Consider the following 24,369-nt stretch of genomic DNA (forward strand, 5'->3'; position numbering starts at 1 on the left):
TGTGATTTTTGTAAACCACGAGTAAAAACACTATAAAACAACAAGAATCAATAAATATTGGTGAAAATCTAAACCAGGAGCAAGGTAGCTCTTTGATCCTAGCTTTGAGCCCAGGGACTTCACATGCGAATAAGACTACAGTGGGAGAAGCTTCAGTAGTGCTGCCTCTCACGTTTTCTTTTTTTTTTTTCCTCCAGGGTTATTGCTGGGCTCGGTGCCTGCACCATGGATCCACCGCTCCTGGAGGCCATTTTCCCCTTTTTGTTTGCCCTTGTTGTTGTAGCCTCATTGTGGTTATTATTATTACCATTGTTGATGTCGTTCGTTGTTGGATAGGACAGAGAGAAATGGAGAGAGGAGGGGAAGACAGAGAGGGGGAGAGAAAGACAGACACCTGCAGACCTGCTTCACCGCCTGGGAAGCGACTCCCCTGCAGGTGGGGAGCCGGGGGCTCAAACCGGGATCCTTACGCGGGTCCCTGCGCTTTGCGCCACGTGCGCTCAACCCACTGCGCCACCGCCGGACCCCCTAGAAATGCAAGTTTTTTGTTTGTTTGCCTCTAGCGTAATCGCTGGGGCTTGGTGCCTGCACTACAAATCCACTGCTCCTGGCAGAATCTTTTTTTCCATTGTTGTTATTGCTGTTACTGCTGTTGTTGTTGGATAGAACAGAGAGAAACTGAGAGAGGAGGAGGAGACAGAGAGAGAGAGAGAGAGAGAGAGACCTGCAGACCTGCTTTACCACTTGAGAGTGACCTCCCTGTAGGTGGGGAACCAGGGGCTTGAACCAGAATCCTTGCACCAGTCTTTGTGCTTTGTACACTGTGTGCCTAACCCAGTGTGCTACTGCCTGGCCCCCAGAAAAGCAAATTTTACACATACTGCACATGCACACACACAGCCTACTTAGTCAGATAGTTTTGTATAGGAGTCTCTCTCTCTCTCCCTATACCTATATCTATCTATCTACATATGTATATATATATTTGCTTATTTTTATTCATTTCTACAGTCCTGATTTCACTTCCTTTCTAAATCACACCTAACTATTACTACTTCTAAGTATCATTCCTGTTTCCTCTTCCTTCCCCAAAAGGAAAAACAGAGCCTGACTTCCTTGGGTATTCTCCAGATTCTCTTCTCTCTCAGTGATGGTATAAAAACAAAGGTTCCTGGTCATAAATATTTCAGGTCCCAGTATAACTGGGCTTCAGAACCCTCTGGTCATCTTCCCCTAACATTTCCCCCTTTCTGGGAATATGGACCAAAAATTTGTCTGGGGTGCAGAACAAAGGAGTTCTGACTTCTGTGATTGCTTCTCTTCTGGACATGGACGTTGGCCAGTCAATCTATACCCTGGTTCTGTGGTGTTTTTTCCCTCTCTCTATCTGAAAATGTCAACCTGGAGCAGTGAAGAAGCCACTGCAATGTCAGAAAAAGAAAAGAGGTTGGGAGGAGATAGCATAATGGTTATGCAAAGAGACTCTCCTACTTGAGGCTCCAAGGTCCCAGGTTCAGTCCCCTACATCAACATAAGCCAAAGCTGAGCAGTGTTCTAGAAAAAAAAAAGTCTCGGGAGTCCGCGGTAGCACAGCGGGTTAAGCACACGTGGTGCAAAGCATAAGGACCGTCATAAGGATCCTGGTTTGAGCCCCCGGCTCCCCACCTACAGGGGAGTCGATTCACAGGCAGTGAAGCAGGTCTGCAGGTGTCTGTCTTTCTCTCCCCCTCTCTGTCTTCCCCTCCTCTCTCCATTTCTCTCTGTCCTATCCAACAATGAACGACATCAACAACAACAATAATAACCACAACAAGGCTACAACAACAAGGGCAACAAAAGGGGGTAAATGGCCTCCAGGAGCGGTGGATTGACAGTGGATGCACTGAGCCCCAAAATAACCCTGGAGGACAATAAATACATCAATAGAATCTACTCATTGAAATTTGCATTTTCAGAAGAACTGACCACTTTAGTTATTTGTCTGTCTGTTTACCAGAGCACTGCTCAGCTCTGGTTTTTGGACTCAGGTTCAAGCCCCTGGTCCCCACCTGCAGGGAGAAAGGTTTACAAGTGGTGAAGCAGTGCTGTAGGTGTCTCTCTGTCTCTCTCCCTCTCTATCTCCCCCATCCTCTTGATTTCTGGCTGTTTCTAACAAATAAAGATGATTTTTAAAAAACAAAATATTAAAAATATATATGCATTTATTATTCAATCCCCAGCACGACTATAAGCCATAACTAAGAAGTGTGCTGATAAAAATAATAAATAAATTTATTTACTTATGAGAGAGATAGAGAACCAGAGCATCATTCTGGCATGTGAGATGTGAGATGCTAGAGATAAAACATAGAGACCTTATGAGAAACCAACGTGTTATCCATTGGCCACCTTCCAGACCAGAAGACACTCTAATCTATGAAGGAAGGCTAAATTTGAGGAGTTTACTGGTCCAGACTTTAGAAATGGGGGGAGTCGGGTGGTAGCGCAGTGGGTTAAGTGGCTTAAGGATCCCGGTTCGAGCCCCCAGCTCCCCACCTGTAAGGGAGTCGCTTCCCAGGCAGTGAAGCAGGTCTGCAGGTGTCTGTCTTTCTCTCCCCCTCTCTGTCTTCTCCTCCTGTCTCCATTTCTCTCTGTCCTGTACAACAACGACAACATCAATAACAACAACAGTAATAGCCACAACAATGAAAAACAAGGGCAACAAAGGGAAAATAATTAAAAAATAATAATAATAATAAAAAGAAATGGGAATCCCCCCCCCACACACACACACACACACACTGTGGAGTTAGCCGTCAAGCCTTCCAGCCTGGTCTCTGTGGAGCCACACTGGCATCTCAGCAAGTCAGCCATTTTCACCACCACAAAACCAAACTTGCTGTTGTCTGTGCCTTCTCTTCTCAGATGGAGTCCATGGGCTAAATCAAGACCTGACATCAAGCATTTGGGCAAACACAGCTGTCTGGTGCTGCCCTCTGCACCCTGGGGGGAGGGGCAGTGGGGCTTCCTCCGGTGACACCCAGGAAAGGTCACCAACTATCAGAGAGCTTTTCTGAGGTGTCTGATCTGTGACAGTTGTTTAGACCCACGGATACCGGCTTTACTCTGGAGCCTATTCTTTTCGGAGGTAACCCCAGATTATTATGACTACCAACATGAGCCGTTTATTGAGTGCCTGTGGTGTAAACAGAAAGGGGAAGGTGTCCACCTTGAAGCAGTTTGGCAGTCACGCCAAGCATGTCCCTGGCTGAACCACAGAGGCTCCCACTAAAGCCCTTGACGGGACGGCCAGGGGGTGGGAGTCACATAAGCACACTCTTCACTCAACACCTGGACGGGGGGGGGGGGGGGGGGGGCGCTGGCACTCTCAAGGACAAAGAAGATATGGGATGGTGTTGGCCACAGCCCCTGAGGCATATGGCTCTAATTTAGTCTCTTCCCAGAAGGACACATAATTTTAAATTATATCCAAGAGAGGAAAGTCCACTACAATAACGGCAAGTATTCACAGAAGAGACTTGAATATTCTTTTTATTTATTGGACAGAGACAGAGACAAACTGAGAAGGGAGAGGAAGACAGAGAGGAAGAGAGACAGAGAAACACTAGCAGCCCTGCTCCACCACTCATGAAGCTTTCCCCCACAGGTGGGGACCAGGGGCTTGAACCTGGGTCCTTGTGCATTGTAATGTGTGCACTTAACCAGGTGCGCCACCACCTGGCCCCCGAAACTTGAATATCCTCATTCTGAAAGACTGAAGAATGTCTCTGGACTCTGGGTAGAACTGCAGGGTGTAAGTGAAAAGGAATTCTACTAATAGCATCTTCTATATGAGTCTCTGTCCTGTCATAGTAGGTGTCCACTGCAACCGTTCTTGGCCTAAGATGCCTCCATCTTGTGAGACAGATTTGTCTATAGTGTCCTACTTTGCTTATACCATTCTCTACTAGGAAATCTTTGAAGGGTGAAATTTAGAATTTAGTAGTAGGGATTTACAACAAAATACCATAAACAGAGTGAACAGAAAATAAAGTAATGGGATTTTGTTTTTTGTGATACATATGAACATTGATTTCCTTAATGTCGAAAGAAATTAGACAGCAACTGGAAAAATGGAATCCAAACCACATCAAAAAATTGAGAAAAGACAACAATTAAAGGAGAAAAAGGGAGCAGTAAATAAACAAAAAGAGATATTTTTCCCCCTAATGCTTTGTAAAAATTATGGTAGTTATCCTGAGGGTGGGAGGGCACAGAACTCTGGTGGTAGGCTTGGTATAGAGCTATACCCCTGCAATATTTTTTTAAAATATATTTTATTTCTGTTATGAAAAAGGTACAGAGAAAAGACACATACATACAGAGAGAGAGGAGTTGGGGGAGATACCAGAGCTCTGAGCCTTGGGCATTGACCTGGGACCTCAGAGCCTCAGACTTGAAAGTCTTGTGCATAACCATCATGCTGTCTCCCCAGCCCACCCCAGTCATAGTAATCACCAGCAAAGCCTTACGCGGGTCCTCGCACCACCTGTACTTAACCTGCTGTGCTACCACCCAACTCCCTTTTATTTAGTCACTGTTGGCTAAAGACAGAAAGAAATTTAGAGAGTAGAGGGAAACAGGGAAAGAGACAGAGAGAGACCTGTAGCCCTGTTTCAACACTCCTGAAATTTTCCCTCTGCAGGTAGGGACCAGGGGCTTGAACCCAGGTCCTTCCTTGAGGAAGACATTTAGACTCTGCAGAGGAGGGCTGGAAACCCACCCATTTCTGCAGCAGATATACACACCCTGGCACCGTAACACAGCAGGACTGCGACCTTCCAGAACAAGGGTTCACCCACGACTGAGATCTCTGACACTGCAACTCTGCCAGCTAAGAAATACTAAAGCTCTCTCTGGTGGGCAGCAACAATGCTGACATTGGCAGCATTCCCACTGTCTCCCCTCACCGGGGCAACCCTGCCTGACATAGACACTTCAAGTCCTTTGACCCGAAGACCCGAAGACCCAGTGTCCTCAGCATTTCTTCTAAGTGCTTTTTAGTTGGGTGAGTTGCCACGTGCCAGTCCAAACTACCACACCTCCATCTCTGCACTAGTTAAAAAAAAAAAAAAGAAATGTACATATAATTTGAGCATGTTAATGGTAACTATATAGTTGTCCACCTGTGGAAATTTCTGAAAGAAGACACGATTAGCAAGTGCTGTCATTTTATTGAGTATTTAAAATCTGCAAAAGCAGTATTATCTTTCTTCTATAGATAAAAAAAAAAACATACAGCACAAGTAGAAAATTTGCATGAACTAGTGTTAAAAATAAAACAGTTCAAGTTAAGGAGGAATAAAACTGGCAAGGGGTCTATAAGAACCTTTAAATATATTTTTCTTTTTCTAATTAAGAATATATCTGCCGTGTCATATTGGAAGGGGAACAAAATAAATGAAGAAGTTAGCTCCTTTGATTCTAACAGACTGGAACCTTTATAAAATCTCTTAAAATAATGAGTGATACAGTGGTGACTCATTTTTTTTTATAATGTTAATGCCTGCAGGGAGTAAGGATTAACATTTCCTAAGAGAAATTGGATCTACTTGGTAGAACATTCTTGTACTAATCTTTCTTTGTTGACCAGATTTTTCTATTAATACAATCCAAAAGGAACAGTTGTGCTTTCCTGGTGTCTGTCTGTTTGTTGTCAAACAGCAGCTGGTATTTGATCAAGTTTGCGGAGTGTTCATTGCTGGGGAACAGATCTGTGAACCCCTCGCTTCTCTCCGTGAAAATCTTTCACCAAACTTACTGGACCTTCTGCAATTCCTGATGGCCAACAAGACATCACTTGCAGATGTTCTTTGACACCTGCAAGGAGGTGAGTCCTGGCTTCCTGAAGTCTACTAAACATTCTGAGCTGTGCAGTGGGTTCTTGGGAGCACTGTGGATTTCTTTTTTTAAAAAAGAAAATTTTTGTTTGTTTTAAATGTACATGTCTTCACTGACATTGCAGAAGCTCTGTGTGTAAAATGAATCAGAATCCACCACTTAGACCGACTGGCCTTGTTCTGATTCAAGAATTCATAAGGACAAATAATAATGGCATTGAGCTGTGAAGCATAACCATGAGTCACACGTGGGAGGGGGACTGCTATTGTTTTGGATACCAGACTTACCTTCTCACATTACACATTTTACTCGCTCAGTATTACAACTGAGGTTTAAATATGTAGGATGGATTTTTCCACAAACAATGTGCTGGTTATGATGGTGAGTATAATCTAGGAAGTGACACACATCTAAAAAGCCACTTTTTAGCAGGTCAAGAGGTAGCTTAGTGGGGGAGGATGTATTCCTTGAGTGTACGAGACCCCTGATTCAGTGCCTGGCACCAAATATGCCAAAGAGAAGCTCTGGTCTCTCTCACTCATAAAACAATCCTGTCAGATAATAAGCACATTTTAGGACCCAGTAAAACTTTTTCAGTACACAGTCTTGTGGACTGTTTCCACTTTCCAGCTGGAAGCATCCTGGCCACAGATTGGCCAGAGGAAGTTTTAAAGAGTCTATTCATTTACCATATAGAAAAGGTTGCAATACCAGGGACTGAACTGAAGACGTCCTGCTTGTGAGTCCAATGCCATAACCATTGCACCACCTCCCAGGCTTCCCAAGGAAGTTTTAAAGCAATGGGTGGGGGGATCCATACTCTATATTCTGCCACCAGTACATTGTTTCTGTGGATCTGAGGGTGGCTGGTTCGATAGCACCGTGAAACTTGGCAGGAAGAGATGCCCTGGCAAAGACAGCAGCCCACAGTGTCCTCACCCACACCACAGCCTGTCATCCGGTTTCCACCCTCAGTGTGGGGATCTGGAAAGTCAGTGCCTTGAAAGGGATCTTTACCTCACTCCTGGTCCCTGGTCCAGGAGGTTGTCTCATTTCTCTGCTTTTCCAGATGTTACCATGTAAATGAAAACTTTTTTTTTTTTTTCTTCTTCCCAGGGTTATTGCTGGGCCTCGGTGCCTGCACTACAAATCCACTGCTCCTGGAGGCCATTTTTCCCATTTTGTTGCCCTTGTTGTTGTTTAGTTATTGTTGCTATTGCTGTTGTTGGATAGTACAGAGAGGAATAGAGAGGAGGGGAAGACAGAGAGGGGGAGAGAAAGACAGACACCTGCAGACCTGCTTCACCGCCTGGGAGGCTCAGGCGGGATCCCTACGTCCTTACGCTTCAAGCCGTGTGCTTTTTTTTTAATTTTTTTCTTTTTATTTATTTTCCCTTTTGTTGCCCTTGTTTTTTTATTGTTGTTGTAGTAATTGTTGATGTCGTCATTGTTGGATAGGACAGAGAGACATGGAGAGAGGAGGGGAAGACAGAGAGGGGGAGAGAAAGACAGACACCTGCAGACCTGCTTCACCGCCTGGGAGGCTCAGGCGGGATCCCTACGTCCTTACGCTTCAAGCCGTGTGCTTTTTTTTTTTTTTAATTTTTTTCTTTTTATTTATTTTCCCTTTTGTTGCCCTTGTTTTTTATTGTTGTTGTAGTAATTGTTGTTGATGTCGTCATTGTTGGATAGGACAGAGAGACATGGAGAGAGGAGGGGAAGACAGGGGGAGAGAAAGACAGACACCTGCAGACCTGCTTCACCGCCTGTGAATCAACTTCCCTGCAGGTGGGGAGCTGGGGGCTCGAATCGGATCCTTTGCACCACATGCTCTTAACCCACTGTGCTGCCTTCCAACACTGCTTTCCACGACCCCCCCCCCAAAAAAAAATATATATCGTCCTCTTCACTTAGCCATTGGGTTTAGCTCTTTCCAAAGAAGTTCTCCAAAAAAGTCTTTTTTTTTTAATTCACTTATTAGGGAACTAGTGATTTACAAGACAGTTGCAATCACATGGGAACAATTTCTCATCCTTCCGAGAGGGGTGCCTGCAACACTGATCCCACCACCAAACCACCAACTGAGTTCTTTTTCTCCTTCTCCTCTTCCTTTTTTTGGTAAATTGCCACCAGGGTCATTGCTGGGGCCTGGTGATAGGAGAGAAATTGAGAGGGGAGAGAGAGAGACACCTGCAGACCTGCATCAAGGTTTGTGAAGCTTCCCCTTACAGGTGGGGAGAAGGGGCTTGAACTTCGGTCCTTGCTGCATGGTGAGATGTGCACTTAGCCTGTGCACCACCACCCGGCCCCCTCCAGTTAGGTTCTTGTACCCTTTGTGCACTGCATCCCGGCACCCACTCAGCATCCCCCCAACCCACCCCACCTCTTGGCCTTGATTCACTGGATCGTTTTTTTTTTTTTTTTTTTTTGCATTACATTTTATGGCCGGACAGTTGCTTTAGATTAAGCACCTGTATCCTCAAGATCCTCTCTGTACATTACAAAAGCCACCAGAACGCAGGACTTTTAATGAGCTTAACATGTGACTCAGTCGCGATGTGCAGTATGTGTAAAATACGTGACAGATTTTGAAGACTTAGTGCACCCAGGAGTCAATTATCTGATTAATAGATTTCAATGTTGATTATATGCTAGGGTGCTAAAAACTTGCTAAAAACTTTGGCACTATTGGGAAAACAAAAGGTCATAAACAGTAATCTCTTTTTTTAAAAAACTTTATTAGTGATTTATTAATGACTAATACGATTGTAGGACAATAGGGATACAATTCCATATGGTTCCCATCACCAGAATTCTGTGTCCTGTCCCCTCTATTGGAAGCTCCTCTATTTCTTATCCATCTGGGAGTATAGACCAAAATTTTTTATGGAGTGCAGAAAGTGGAAGGTCTGGCTTCTGGAATTGCTTCTCCGCTGGACATGGATGTTGGCAGGTTGATCCACACCTTCAGCCCATTTCTGTCTTTCCCATGTATGACAGGGTTCTGACGAGGTCAGACTTTGTCAGTGAGATCATCTGCCCAGGTAAGTCAGGAAGGTATCATAGTAGCATCTGCAACTGGGTGGCTGAAAGGCGGTAAGTTATACAGCAGAACAAATTGTTTAATAAACAGGAAGCCAAAGGCAGGAATATAGGAAGGTGAAACTAGGGGTCTTTGTGTGGGAAGAAGCTAGGAAATTTATTTTAGGTTTAGCAATCTATTTCTTTTCCAAGTGTTTTCATGTGGCTACTAGACTTTTTTTTTTACTTTATTTTTATTTTTTAAAGATTCAATTTTTATTGATTACATATAAGAGAACACTGTACATGAGCCAAAGAGGAGAGGGAAGAGCTGGGCGGTGGTGTACCTGGTTGAGCATGTTAAAATGTGTAGTGTCCCTGGTTTGAGCCCCCAGCCCCAACATGGCAGGGAGAAAGCTTTGCAAGTGGTGAGTTATTACTGTCGGTGTCTCTCTTTATCTCTTCCTCTCTACCTCCCCCTTCCTTCTTGATTTCTAGCTGTCTCTTTCCAATAAATAAAGATAATAAAAATTAAAAAGAAAGGAAGAGGGGGAAAAAAAACACACACACACACACACTGGTATATGCAGTGCTGGGGACCGAACTAGCAATCTTAGACATATATGCCCAGTGCTCTATCAGTTGAGCCATCTCTTCAGACGCAGCTATTTGACTATGTAAAATTAAGCAGCAGGGGCCAGGCAGCAGCACACAGAGTGCAAAGCGCAAGGACCGGCTTAAAGATCTCAGTTCAAGCCCCCGGCTCCTCACCTGCAGGGGGGTTGCTTCACAGATGGTGAAGCAGGTCTGCAGGTGTCTATCTTTCTCTCCCCCTCTGTCTTCCTGTCCTATCTCAGCTTCTCTCTGTCCTATCCAACGACGACAATGGCATTGACAACAATAAACAAGGGCAACAAAAGGGGAAAAATGGCCTCCAGGAGCAGTGGATTTATAGTGCAGGCACCAGGCCCCAGCATTAACCCTGGAGGCAAATAAATAAATAAATAAATAAAATCACATCAAGGGCTGGATAAATGGCCTAGATAGTATATTGTTTTGCCATGTGCTTGACCAAGTTTTAATGCTCTGGTCTCTTGCTCTGCCTCTTACCTAAAATTCTAAATTGAATGTTAAATTATAGCAGTGTATTTCTACTGGGCAGTATTACTCTGGGCACATGTTCGCTCACTCATCCTTCAAGTGTTTGCTGATGCTACGGGGGCTCAGAGTAGGTGCTGACCGCCAGGTCTGGAGTAGTGACCTAATAGAGGTTGTCACCAGAGGGCGGGCCTGCAGCTGACACAGACTGAAATGAACACCTTCGCACTGGGGCTTGACATGAGGGGCAGGATTCATTTTATTTTTATGGCTTACAATATCATCTTTTGTTTTTACCATTGCTGTCACCGTAAAGTCTGTGTTCCCATGCCCCCCCAACCCCCACGTAGATAACCACTATAGTTCTCCCACAGTCTTAGATATGGGTAGACTTTTTCACATTCATAAGTTCAATCCTCGTGCTTTGTGCCACGTGTGCTTAACCCGCTGTGCTACCGCCGGACTCCCAATGTTCAAGTCTCTCTATTCCGCGTATGAGTGAAACTATTCTGTAGTTGTCCTCCACCTCCTTACATGCTTCACTATACATAATCTTCCCCAGTTCTATCTACTTTATCCCAAAGGGCACAATATCATCTTTTTCATTGCTGAGTAATACTCCATCGAGTATATGATCCATACGTAACCTTTTTATCCGGTCATCTATCGAAGGGCATTCTGGTTTCTTTGCAAGTTTTTGCTATTGTGAATAAAGCTGCTAGGAACATGGGGGGGGGGGAATTTGAATCAATATTATTATATCTTTTGGGTATACGTCTAGGAGCAGAATTGCTGGATCATAGGGTACATCCATTTGCATCTGTTCAGGGTTCTCCACGCTGTTCTCCATAGTGGCTGCACCAATTTGCATTCCCACTAGCAATGTAGTAGGGATCCTCTCTCTCCACATCCTCTCCAACACTTCTCTCGTTTTATTGATGAAACCCATTCTCACAGGTGTGAGGTGGTACCTCAGTGTGGTTTTAATGTGCATTTCGCTAGTGAAGAGTGAACTGGAGCATTTCCACATAGGTCTGTGGGCCATGTGTGTCTCCTCTTTAGAGAACCATCTATCCATATCTTCTGCTTTTTTATTGGACTGTTCTTTTTCTTTTTGTTGATCTGTAGTTCTTATTTTTCAACTTTATTTAGTTATTCCCTTTTGTTGCCCTTTTATATTGTTGTAGTTATTGTTGTCGTTGTTGTTAGATAGGACAGAGAGAAACGGAGAGAGGAGGGGAAGACAGAGAAGGGGAGAGAAAGACAGACACCTGCAGACCTGCTTCACCGCCTGTGAAGCAACTGCCCTGCAGGTGGGGAGCCAGGGGCTGCAACCGAGATCCTTACGCCCGTCCTTGAACTGGGATCCTTATGCTTTGCGCCATGTGCGCTTAACCCACTGTGCTACCGCCCGGCTCCCTGGAGTTCTTTATAGATGTTTGACATCAACCCTTGTCTGAAGTGCAGTGTACAACTACACTATCTTTCCCCACATGCTAGGTTTCCTGTTTATCCTTGTGGAATTTTCTTTGGAAGCTTTTCAATTGGATATAGTCCCAATTGTTCTTTTTTTTTTTTTTTTTTTTTTTTTTTTTTTTTTTACTTCATGAGAACTCTCCATACTGCTTTCTATAGTGGCTGCAATAATTTACATTCCCATCAGCAAGTACAAGGCTTCCTTCTCTCCATATCCTTTCAACACTGTTTGTTTGTTATTCTAGCTTTTCCTTCTCCTCCTCCTTTCCTTGCTGTGTGTCTTTGCTGGGGCTTCGCCACTCCAGGGTGACTTTTCAAATAGGAAGAGAGCAAGATGGGCCCAGAGGAGATCCCCCAGCACCAAAGCTTCCTCTGATAAAGTGGGGGCTAGATTCACGCAAGACAGGCACACTATCCAGCTGAGCTATTTTGTCACTCCTGGAGAGACAGTGAAATAAACTACAGCACTGGAGCTTCTTCCATCATTTTGGTGGGGGCCAGGCTCAAATATGAGCAGTGCACTTGGTCTAGCAGTGCACTACGCAAGTGAGCTATTTCAGTGGGCCAAGAGTAGCTATTTTCACAGGTGTGAGGTCACATCTCAGGGCTTTTGATTTACATGGACCTGATCAGTGATAATGAACCTTATTTCACATGTCTGTTGGCTCTGCACACAACATAGTAAACATAGTTACTGACAACCATTTTATTTTTCCTTTCTATTTTACTTAAATAGGACAGAAAGAAATTGAAAGGAGGAGAAGATACGGTGGAGGAGAGAAAGGTAGACACCTGCAAACCTGATTCACTGCTTATGAAGCATCTTCCCTGCAGGTGGGGAACAAGGGCTTGAACTTAGGTTCTTGTACTTGGTGATATGGGTACTTAACCAGGTGCACCACCAGCCAGGCCCCTTGATAATCATTTTAAATTTCATTCTTCTGCTGAATCTGCCTCTTAAAAATGTTTGGTATACCAGTTGTGTCATGTAACTGATTAGCATTAAATAACTTGAGAAAATATTTTGCAAACAGACTCATGGAAGGAATAGCTTCGTGCGTTCCATTGGAAACTTCCAAAAGTTAGTTTGCTTGAAGTTTCAAGGAAAAGAAACAGATACTGGTAACAAAGGTGAAAGGGGGAAAAGAAGAAAACAAGGTGAGGAGGTTGGTAGCACCACAGGATGAATGATACTGAAAGCTAGGGAGCTGGGAAGGAGGCAGAAGGTGAATGGGAGAGAAGATGAATCCTAATGTCGAGAGTGACAGCGGAGGCTTGGTAAATGTCTGAGTTACTTGGAGCAGCAAAGTATGGTGTGTCTTAAGGAATGCCCTCTTATGTAAAAGAGCAGTCAGTAAGCAATAAATAATCAGGTCTGTTATTTCCCTTATACGGCACAGAGCTGGCTGTTCATGAATCTTCCCCACCTGCTTAGGCCACCTGGGAGGCGGCTCTGTGGCTTCATGGTCTTATGTCTCTGACACCATGCAGTTTCTAGATGTGGTAGCTTCTCGGGTATTTGTTGAGTTCTAGTCTATTATTGTATTTAGGAAACCAATGAGTACATTTTTTTTTGGACACTAGAAAAAAGAAGTGAGGGGACTGGATGGCGTTACAACGTGCAAGGATCTGGGTTCGAGCCCCCAGTCCCACTGGCAGGGGAAAAGCTTTTTGAGTGGTGAGATAGGGCTGATGGAGTCTCTCTCTCTTTCCCTCTTGATTTCTGGCTGTCTCTATCCAATAAATAAATAAAAATAATTTAAAAAAAACTAAAAGATAAAAAAATTAAAGAAGAAACAAGGCTCCTTTTGTGGTCCAGGAGGTGTTGCAGTGGATTAAGCCTTGGATACTAAAGCATGAGGTCCTGAGTTCAATCCCCGGCAGCACATGTACCAGACTGATGTCTGGTTCTCTCTCTCTCTCTCTCTCTCTCTCTCTCTCTCCCTCCCTCCCTCCCCTCCTATCCCTCTCATGAAAAAATAATTTAAAAAGAAGAAAGGGGAGTCGGGCTGTAGTGCAGTGGGTTAAGTGCAGGTGGCGCAAAGCACAAGGACCAGCATAAGGATCCCAGTTCGAACCCCGGCTCCCCACCTGCAGGGGAGTCGCTTCACAGGTGGTGAAGCAGGTGTGCAGGTGTCTATCTTTCTCTCCCCCTCTCTGTCTTCCCCTCCTCTCTCCGTTTCTCTCTGTCCTATCCAACAACGACGACAACAACAATAATAACTACAACAATAAAAAAACAACAAGGGCAACAAAAGGGAATAAATAAAATAAAATATTAAAAAATAAAATAAAATAAAAAAGAAGAAGAAAGAAGTGAGGAGATGAGTGTTAAAATATCATGTGAAGCACCTGGAAGGGGGGAAGAGTGGCCCAGCATGTAGACTACAGGACTTGCATGTGTGAGGCTACAGGTTCAACCCTGGCACTACATATGCCAAAACTGTACTCTGGTCTCCCTCCCCCTCTCCCTCTCATATATATAAATAAGAACTAAATAAAATGTCATTTGTAGCTAAAAGGTTGTGCCAAGAAATCTAGATAGGCACTTAGTGGATGTTGAGGTGGATTGTCAGTCCACTGAATGCTAATACTTCATCTGTGCGTCGACTAGGTCAAGAAGACTGGCTGGGAGCTCAGACTTTCATGCCACTGGCACTTATGCCTGCCAGTCTTCCCCTGCCAGGCAACTGATATTGAAAGCTCTGGAACATACAACTCAAATGTCCTGAGATGCGATTGTTGCTTTAAAAATCCCAGGCCCCAGTGATGTTTTTATTTTCCCCTCCAATGTCTTCTTCTAAATAACTTTTTTCTTTTTTCCTTTCCTGCCTTTCCTTTCTTTCATTCCTTTTTTTTTTCTCCCTTTGCCAGAGCATTGTTTAACTCTGGCTTATGGTAGTATGGGGGGATTGAGCCTGGGACTTTGGTCTTGGTCTTTTGCATAATCACTATGTTATATTCCCGACCCAAAGAACATTTTCAAAAAGCAAAATCTTTTGCACTAGCACCTTTTCTTGAATGCCTAACCTGGATTAGGCAAGCCAGTGTGGTTTCATTTTGAAGAAATAATAAAAAAAAAAAAAATTAAAAAAAGAAAAAGCACTAGATTTTCTTTGGCTTTATTTTCACTTTAAATTCTGCTCCTGAGTTGCAAATTATTTCACGGTCTTTTTTTAAAGAGAGCTCTCTCCCAAGACTGATAGAGCCAGCTGCAGTATTGTACTATCTACGGAAATGATATCAACAGTGCTCTGTCCTTGGATAAGGCCACAATCCCTGCATCTGGCTCCCTGTCACACAGGAGGAACTGACTATATGCCTGTTCACAGTTCAGAAACTTACTATTGGGAGTCTGGTGGGAGCGCAGCAGGTTAAGCACCACGTGGCGCAAAGCGCAAGGACCGACATAAGGATCCCGGTTCAAAGCCCCCACTCCCTACCTGCAGGGGGTGTCGCTTCACAGGTGGTGAAGCAGGTCTGCAGGTGTCTGTCTTTCTCTCCCCCCTCTGTCTTCCCCTCCTCTCTCCATTTCTCTCTGTCCTTTCCAACAACGAATGACATCAATAACAACAACAATAATAACTACAACAACAAAAGACAACAAGGACAACAAAAGAGAAAATAAAATAAATTTTTAAAAAAAAAGAAACTTACCATGTTTGCACTTTTATCAGTTGGCAACCTAACATCAAAAGAAAGGTTAGCATGAATTACCCTGATCCTCTTTTAAAATTGTTTTAAGAACTTTTTATGGCCCAGGCTTCATTGTTCTGAGCTGATGTTTTTTAAACAGAAAAGGGGGTGTGTGTGTCTGGCAGTAGTGCAGCAGGTTAAGCCACATATGGTGCAAAGCGCCAAGGACATGAGCAAAGATCAGGGTTCAAGCCCCCAGGTCCCCACTTGCAGGGGGGGGGGGTCACTTCATAACACATTCAAAGCACAAATCAGAATAAAAACACTGACAACACAAATGTGTCAACAGTAATTATAATTCATCTTTTCTAAAAGAAAAAGCATTTTTCATAAGAGAACATTAAGAGTGTGACAATTTAACTTAGGCATATATTGTTTCCCTTTTTGCCCAAAGCATACTGTAGAGACAGTACTTTATCATGTCAGTTTACATGCAGCTAAAAGAAAATCAATGTACATATTAAACATGAAAACTCACCAGTAAACTTATTTCTTTCCCCCCACCAAAATACTTTTATATTACCCTCCCTTTATTTAGTTATAAACAAATCCTACCACTGATCACCTGGCCCAATGCCTTGTTATTTCTGGAGCCCGACACGTGCCTAGGTTATGAACACAAGAACACTGCTACAATATGATGGGGTAACACTTTTTCAAGTTGGCAAAATATGTCAATGGAGATGCCCCTACTTCAATCTGCCAGTCCCTCCATCCCCACCATAAATGAAACAGATCTATTATCAAGGACCTAAACCACTATTTTCCTAGATACCTAGCACCTAGGGAACATCAGTACTGAAGAAATTGCAAAAATACTCGAGCACTGTTAAAAATCCTACTCTTTGGAATATTCCTTGATAAGTCTGTGATAAAGACATGATAGAATTTCTGCCTTCTGCATGCAAAAAAAAAAGAAAGAAAAAAAACAAACTCAAGAACCCTTTACCATATCAGTAATTCCAATACTGCAGACCTACAATTTTTCAAAAGGTTTTCCATTTTGTTATATACTAAACGCAGTTTCAATTAAGTCAACGTACAGAGTTGAATTTGTGAAAGGGAGTCAAACAAAAAGACTAACTGGAACACATTTTTATCTAGGCTCCTGCAGAAAAACACGGTAACCAAGGAAGATTAATATCTAAGTTATCGCGTTTAAATTCAATTAGTGATTAAACACAACTGGTAAAAATGCATTTTCAGAACAAATTAAAATGAGGATATGCAAGCAATCAAGAGTCCTCTAGATATAACCATAGTTTCTTGCTCAATGCAGTATCTTGAATATTAACCCAGAGAATATCTTTACAAGTGCTCTGCAGGTATTACTTCTTCTCCCAGGACCTTTTGAGGCACACAACGTCGGAAATGCTTTCTCCACTCTAACGACGATACTTTCAATAAACAAAAAAGTGATCAGAGCAGGGAAACAGCTCACCCAGTACAGTGTGCACCTTGCCATGCAAAACAAAAAGATCCAGGTTTAAGCCCCTGGCCACTACATGGGAGCACCAGGCAAGTGGGGCAGTGGTGTTGTGGTGTCTCTCCTGTCTCTTACTTTCTTAATCACCCTTTATCTGGGGGGGGGGGGAAAGAGTATCCACCAGGAGCAATTTAATCATGCAAGTGTGAAGCCCAAAGCAAAAATAAAAATAACTTGGGAAATTCTATACATTATCACCAGTGTGAGAAGTTTGGGAGAAAAACAGCATATGCTACAATAACTTGAAATCACATACACACTTCACTTTACATGTAAGCTGATTTAAAATATGATTAAGATGTAACTGTAGTACTGAAAATATAGTCAAGTTTTTGCATTCAAAGTTTACATAATTCACTCTAAAATCAGAAAAATCAACAATAAAAACCAAAACGTAACAGAAGTTCTATCCTACTTTTTTAGTTAATAAATAGAAGTTAAATAAAGAGGAGGGATTTTTGGCCATCACATAAATTGGATCAAGATCTAAACATGACTCAAAATTAAGCATGATAATTAAGAGGCTACTTACACATGCTACTTAGAACTTCCACTAAGCATTTAAAGTATACGATGTAATTTCTTGTGTTTAAATTACTCTGAAAAGACAGGAATAGAGTTCAAGTTTCTAGTTTCTGCATTAAAGCCAGGGTCATGGAATTTGAAAAGTAAAAACATTGTTTCATTCATGTTTCCTTAAACAATGGTTTATTCAGAGTTCAGGTGGCTATTTCTAATTTAACTTTTTACTCAAACAGTAAATTGTGACTTAGAAACCCCCAGGGCTGGCTGTCATCAATAGGCCAAGCACGTATATCATAGAAAATAAGTACAATGAATGAAATGCATATGAAAATCAACACAAAGCAATTTTAGGCACTTCTCGAGTACAGACTATCAATTTTTTTTTTTTTTTTACTAAAGAATAGCAGGCAAGATCATAATGATTCAAGTTTTAGTTTTTAGAACAATACTGCATAATTAACCCAGCTATATCTTGCTTACAATTTCTTCACAAACACATGTTCAGTTTTAGAATAGAAAGCAGTTCCTTTTTTAGCATCTTTCTTTCTTTCTCTCTTTTTTAATTCTGGCCTGTTACTCCATCACTACAGTCTTAAAGTTACCATACATTTTGTGAAAGAGCATGGCAGGAAAGGTTCATTTTTGTAAAAGCCACACTTTAAAGAACTAGTCCTATAGTATGTTTCCATCTACAGAGTGGGTACACACTAGTCTGATTAGTTTACTGGAAAGATCGACTTCTCATTAATAATTTCTTCAAACTCTAATGCTTATCTTTGTCCTCTAAGTAAACATGAGGGGGAAAAAAGAGATAGAGGATGAACAAAGCAAGCCAGTCTTTTGATGGACTGAACTCCAATAGTACTTTCAAGTGAGCAATGCACCAATCTATGACTCGAGTCAGTGCTGAAAGGCAACAATTCAAGAGCTTACTTAGAAACAAGTGTTTTGGAGGATGAATATAGGCCAAGTTTTGAATACTTCTTCCAGGATGAAGCTAATGTATGCTCACAGACTGTGAATGTATGGCAAGGGGCACTGAGCTATAGACATGCGGTTTGTGAAGCAGGAGGTTCCAGACCACATTTGGACAGTACAGAGGATCAAAGTCAAGTCATGCAAAGAAATCCATGTGTACCCAGCCATGAAAGAGGTTCTGATATTAGGACACAACTAGGCAATTGAGAGATGACCCCAAAGTCCACAGATTGTCTGGGATGAGGTGTTATCCCCCAGATAATAATGTAGAACATCTATAGAAATATTCTCAAAACTGCTAGAGAAAACCAGAAAGTTGTCTCTATTTTTCTTCTTGCACTAGCATGAACAAATCTTGAGGCTGTCTGCACTACTGTATGTGGCTGCTATGGTCACAGCACAAAATGTGAAAGCTCCTATAAGAGGGGACAAGAGAACTTAGGCATAAAAAAAAAGAGAATTTTAGGGACTCACTACCTCTTCTGAAGCTCTGTATCTCTCTGTGATGTCACGGTTACTACTATTCAAGGCACTTCTTAAAGGGCAGAAAACAGAAATGCTCGTTCTATTTCATACTAACCTTCTAAAATCACTGTCACGACCTGCATTAAAAATTGCAGCAAGCAGTCCTAAAGTACTTTTTAATTCTTAAGGCAAAATGTTTTATCCCCTTCCAGTTCTCCTCCTACCCCCAACCTGCTTGCACTGAACTCTGTCTGAAATGGGTGTCAAAGTAGAAAATTACAAGCAAGAATCTTTGATAAAATACATAAGATATATTTTACAAATGCAGTCATGACAAAATTAAACATATCTCAATGCTTATAGTAAGTATACGGTTACCAAGATATCAAGAGAAGTTACACAACTTTCAAAAATTAGCATCGGACACAGGATATTACAGATATTACCACCCGCATGTACAAAAGGTATGAAGCTTTGAACAGTTGAACCATAATGAGCCTAATTTTTTACACCCCAAAGGAACATTAAACTACATGTATCACTTTAAACTACATGTTATCAACATGACTGTAAGTCATGTGACCCATCTAACACTGTTAACATGACTGTCGTATTTTAATACATGAACTGAAGTTTTTTCTCACTGGAATTTTGGTTTTAAACAGAAGTATATAGGTGTCACCACATACACAATGTTGTTACGAGGGGCAAACCAACAACAAAAAATCATGTATTTGTGAATGTTGTGTGTGAGATTTCATGCATTCTCATGATGTTGTTTTAATAACCTATAACATTAAACCCTAACAATGTAGTACATGCTGCCATCATCCAATTAAACATAAATTTTAGTCAATACCCTGATGACAAGGGAATGTGCTTTTACACTGCTGAAAAATAGCAGCAGTCCAAGAAACGAAATCATGATTATTCAACGTAAGGTGTAAAAATGATGAGAGTTGTCATTTGCTGGGCTGCTTTATAGAGCAATGACCTGTGACGTGAAACTATAACAAGTACAGACTAGATCTGGAAATTCTTAATATACAAGTAACTATTGTGACTTGAAAAATCATGAGGACATATGAAGCTTAGTAATGTAGGATTTATGTTCACAAAAGCATGTTGACAAATGTTCCACTGAACTTGCATTTTCAAGGTAATGTAAATATAAAATACAAAACATCTAATGTTAAACACTGAACAACCAAGGATGACTTGCATTTAGATGAGTCTTGTCAAACTTAATATGTACTACTAGTCCTCATCAAAATCTTTGTGACATTTATTTTGATATTATTTTTTTGTTATTAATAGTATGTTACAAGACTGTAAGATTTATTTATTTATTTATTTATTTGGATGCAGGCAGAGAGAAACTGGGATGAAAGGTAAATAGGAAGGGAGGGAGGGAGAGAGAAAGGGGGGGCGAGAGAGAGAGAGAGAGAGAGAGAGAGAGAGAGAGAGACTGGCAGTACTGCTTCACCACTTATGAAGCTTTCCGCCCTCAGGTGGGGACTGGGGCTTTGAATCCGAGTCCTTGCACGTGGTGATGTGGGCGCTTAACCAGGCGCACTGCCACCCAGCCCCAAAACCTTTGTGAAATTTAAACAGCCATTATTTTATTTTATTTTCTTTCTTATCCTGTATCACGCCTGTTTAAATGAGTCTTTTAGATTCTCAGGGCTTAAACAATATAGTGCACCCAAGAAAATGTTTTAACACATTCAGGCTAAGTTTGCTTACATTTACAACAGAGGCATCTGACTTTTCAGATATTAAAAAAAAAAAATCCAACAACAACAACAAAAATATACAAACAAGAAGGTATCTTGAGGACATGTTACCTCTTAATAAAGAGAAAATACATATGTTGCTCAATTTTAAAAACCAAATTCTTACAGGCTTAAACATTTGTATCTCGTATTTATAAATAAATTACTTGCTGTAAGATGACAGATGAAAACCCACAGAAATAAAAATATATCAAATTATTCTAGATCCCAAGAATAAACTTTCAAATTAGCAAAGTATCTGTGTTGCTTAGAAAATAGGCTTTCTTTTCATTTTAAATGCTTTATATATAATATCTAAAAGCTCTAGCTAAATTATTTGATACTATAGGTTGATATGTCTTTCGATAGACTTTTCACATAAAGGTTTTCAATGCTGAAAAGATTACTTAATCAAAATTAATGGCTGACTGGTTGAAAGATTAATATTTTCCCCCATTTTATTGCCCTTGCCTTTGTTATTGTTATTAAATAGGACAGAGAGAAATCAAGAGAGATGGGGAATGCAGAGAGGGGGAGAGAAAGACAGACACCTGCAGACCTGCTTCACCGCCTGTGAAGCAACTCCCCTGCAGATGGGGAGCCGGGGACTCAAACCGGGATCCTTGTGCTGGATCCACTGGTCCTTGTGCTTCGCACCACGTGCGCTTAACCTGCTGCACCACTGCCCGGCCCCCAGTAGATTATTCATTTATCCAATAATTTAGGTGGTGTATGTCTCAGTAAAAGAAAGCAATCTGGTATCTGTTCAATGTGCAGTTCTGCCCACTAGTAAAGTAATACTAAGTCAAGAATTGGATAATCCTCTCAGTTGGATAACACATTCCCATGCTTTGGTCAACCAAAACAAAACTAAACTAAACAAAACAGAACAGAACAGAACAAAAAGACAGGTACACAATGCCAAGCTTCTTCTCTTTTCTTTCTTTCTTTCTTTTTTTTTTTTTTAACCAGTGGCTCAATGATTTGGAAAGTTGGCTAGTATGATACAGAGAGCAAAGGGGGAACAGTAAAAAATGGTTGTTGACATCAATGCCAGCACTTATATACTATGGTCATTACTGAAGACATGATGAATTGTTGTGTTGTTTGTTGTTGTCGTTGTTGCTGTTTTTAGAAGATAAACCGAAGCCATTAACTTGAACTTGAGGTATATACATAACACACACACAATCTTATGCAAAATACTTCTTATAAGTAACATTACATTTTAAAATATTAGAAACCAAGTATTTGCTCTGATTTGTATTTTGACTCACTGGAATAAGAAGAGACCGACACTCAACTAGGGAGATCTATCCTGATAATAAAGCTCTTTAAGTTAAAAATGACGTCCTCTCCCTTTGTACTTACCACAGGCTACACAGTGTCCTGAGAGGATTCCTAATGAGACAAAACGTCAGTCACAGCTTGAAGAACTTGCTTTGGAGAAAGCAGATTGGGAGTGAGACTTCAGCTTTGTTTTCCAATGAGTGGTCCTGATTTTTCTTCTTGTAGAAAAAGTTGAAGTCAGTTTATTGTCAATATATCTAAACCATTAGTTTTTTGCAGCTTTCAGGTCAAGTCCAGCACTTTGTTAGACAGAGTCTGTGAGAGAAGAGGTCAGCAGAGATCATCTGATCTTCAGCCGGGACATCATCCACTCAAGTCCTTGGCATAATCTGTAACAATGTAAAAATCACTTGGTTCAATTCTCAACTAAGAAAGTTAGAATTAATATTTATTTATTTATCTTTGCCTCCAGGGTTATTGCTGGGGCCCAGTGCCTGCACTACGAATCCACTGCTCCTGGAGGCCACCTCTTCCCATTTTTGTTGTCCTTGTTGTTATTGAAGCTGTTGCTGTTGTCGGATAGGACAGAAAGAAATCAAGAGAGATGGGGAAGGCAGAGAACGGAAGAGAAAGACAGACACCTGCAGACCTGCTTCACCGCTTGTTAATCAACCCCCCCCCCCGGAAGGGGAGGAGCCGGGGGCTCAAACTGGGATCCTTACACTGGTCCTTTTCACGGCGTGCACTTAACCTGCTGTGCTACTGTCCAGCCCCCAAAAGTTCGAATTATCAAACAAAAAGGAGGTTTAATTGTATGTTTACTAAAAAAAAAAATTAAAAGATTTCAAAAGTAATAAGATTCCATGATGGCTCTATTGCAGTAAAGATAAATTTGTGCTTTCTTTTCTTTTTTCCTGGTCTTATTATGTCTCTACTGCCCAGACAATGCTTAGCACAAAACAGGAGTTCACTATGCAATGAATGTCCAAATAAAGTGATTTAAAAAACACTCATAAAGGGGCCAGCTGGTGGTGTGCCCAGCTGAGCCCACACACTGCCATGTTCAAGGACCCAGCTTTAAGCCTGTGCTCGCCACCTGCAGGACGATGCTTCGTGAGCAGTCAAACAGTTCTGCAGGTGCCGCTCTTGCTCTCTGATTCTCCCCCCCATCTAAATTTCTCTCTGTTCTATCCCAAATAGGAAAAACAGTCAAACAAAATGGGGTGGTGGGTTTGTAGTACAGGCACTGTGCAAGCCCAGCAATAACCCTGGTGGCAATAAAAATAATTAAGAATATTCAAAACATCAACATTCAATCCTTATTTCCTCATACAGAAATACAGTTTTATGTATTGACATAAGCACTGTGCTGTCATATTAGTAATAATTAAAGACAAAAAACAAAACAAAACAAAAATCCCCTCTCCCTGGCCTACATTTCTCTGTATCAAAAAAAAATGTAGATTTCAACTTAAAAAAAATCAAAATCAAAATAATTCATATTTTTGTATAACTTTGAAACGCATATAAAAGTCAGAAACATAAATATTCAAGTTGTTAAATGAATAGTAATTATCTAACAGCAAACCAGACACTATTAATTGATACTCATTGTCTTAATTAATCTTCACAACACCCACATTCCCACATATCCCATACAGAAAGGACAAAGGGAAGGCTTACAGAGGCTTAGAGAGTTTAGCCAATGGCAGAGCTGGACATCAAAATGCTGACCAATATTAAAACCCAGAATTCAGACCTGCAGGGGAGAAACAGGATACTTGCCCCCAAACCAATCATTTTCACTTGCTAACTGCTGTAAAGATGCTCACATAAATTCACAATGGAAAAGACAGCATCATCTTTTCAAAGCTGATGTGAATCTTTCTAAAGATCTCCTATTTTGGAGAAAAGGATGTGGAGCTATGGCGACCTAGTTATAGAAAGTTGACTTCCCTCCAGAAAACAAATGGAACAACGATACAGCTCAACAGATTTCATTAGAGAACAGCTGAGATTTCTGGTAAAGTAAGGATCGTCACTATCTGAAGGCTGCGGATGGTGCACGGACAACAGGAGCAGGAGTAGAGGGAGAGAAGTGCTGCCAGCAAGCTCCCTATTTGCAACTGCTTCAAATCCATGCAGCAGATATAAAGGGCCCATGTGCAACCACTCAGGAACAGAGTGGCTTACAAAAAATAAAGCTCAGAGGTCGGGTGGTAGTGCAGCGGGTTAAGCGCACGTGGTGCAAAGCACAAGGACAGGCGTAAGGATCCCGGTTCGAGCCCCCGGCTCCCCACCTGCAGGGGAGTCGCTTCACAGGCGGTGAAGCAGGTCTGCAGGTGTCTGTCTTTCTCTCCTCCTGTCTTCCCCATCTCTCTCTGTCCTATCCAACAACGAACGACATCAACAATAACAATAATAACCACAACAACAAGGGCAACAAAAGGGGAAAAAATGGCCTCCAGGAGCAGTGGATTCATGGTGCAGGCACTGAGCCCAGCAATAACCCTGCAGGCAATAATAAATAAATAAATAAATTAATTAATTAATTAAAAAAAATAAAGCTGGGGGTCAGGCGGTGGCGCAGTGGGTTAAGCGCACGTGGCTCAAAGCGCAAGGAGCGTCGTAAGGATCCCAGTTCGAGCCCCGGCTCCCCACCTGCAGGGGCGTCGCTTC

The 24,369-nt window shown here is 41.8% G+C and overlaps 1 protein-coding gene across 5 annotated transcripts in view; it reads right to left on the reverse strand.

Annotated features, from left to right (window-relative positions):
- Positions 1–8,599: 8,599 nt before the first annotated feature.
- The window catches only part of ARL5A (ADP ribosylation factor like GTPase 5A), a 36,364-nt gene continuing 20,594 nt past the window's right edge, over positions 8,600–24,369 (reverse strand). For 2 of the 5 annotated variants that reach the window (XM_007527338.3, XM_060178152.1), the window contains exon 6: positions 17,349–22,079. In XM_007527338.3, coding sequence (XP_007527400.1) covers positions 22,031–22,079 — 49 coding nt within the window. In that variant the 3' untranslated portion in view covers positions 17,349–22,030. Of the gene's footprint in view, positions 8,967–12,103; positions 12,143–15,449; positions 16,569–17,348; positions 22,080–24,369 lie in introns of those variants that run through there. The other 3 variants (XM_060178149.1, XM_060178151.1, XM_060178150.1) reach the window with 3 other exon arrangements.

Source organism: Erinaceus europaeus, chromosome 18 (genome assembly GCF_950295315.1).
Source record: "Erinaceus europaeus chromosome 18, mEriEur2.1, whole genome shotgun sequence".
Lineage (NCBI taxonomy): Eukaryota > Metazoa > Chordata > Mammalia > Eulipotyphla > Erinaceidae > Erinaceus > Erinaceus europaeus.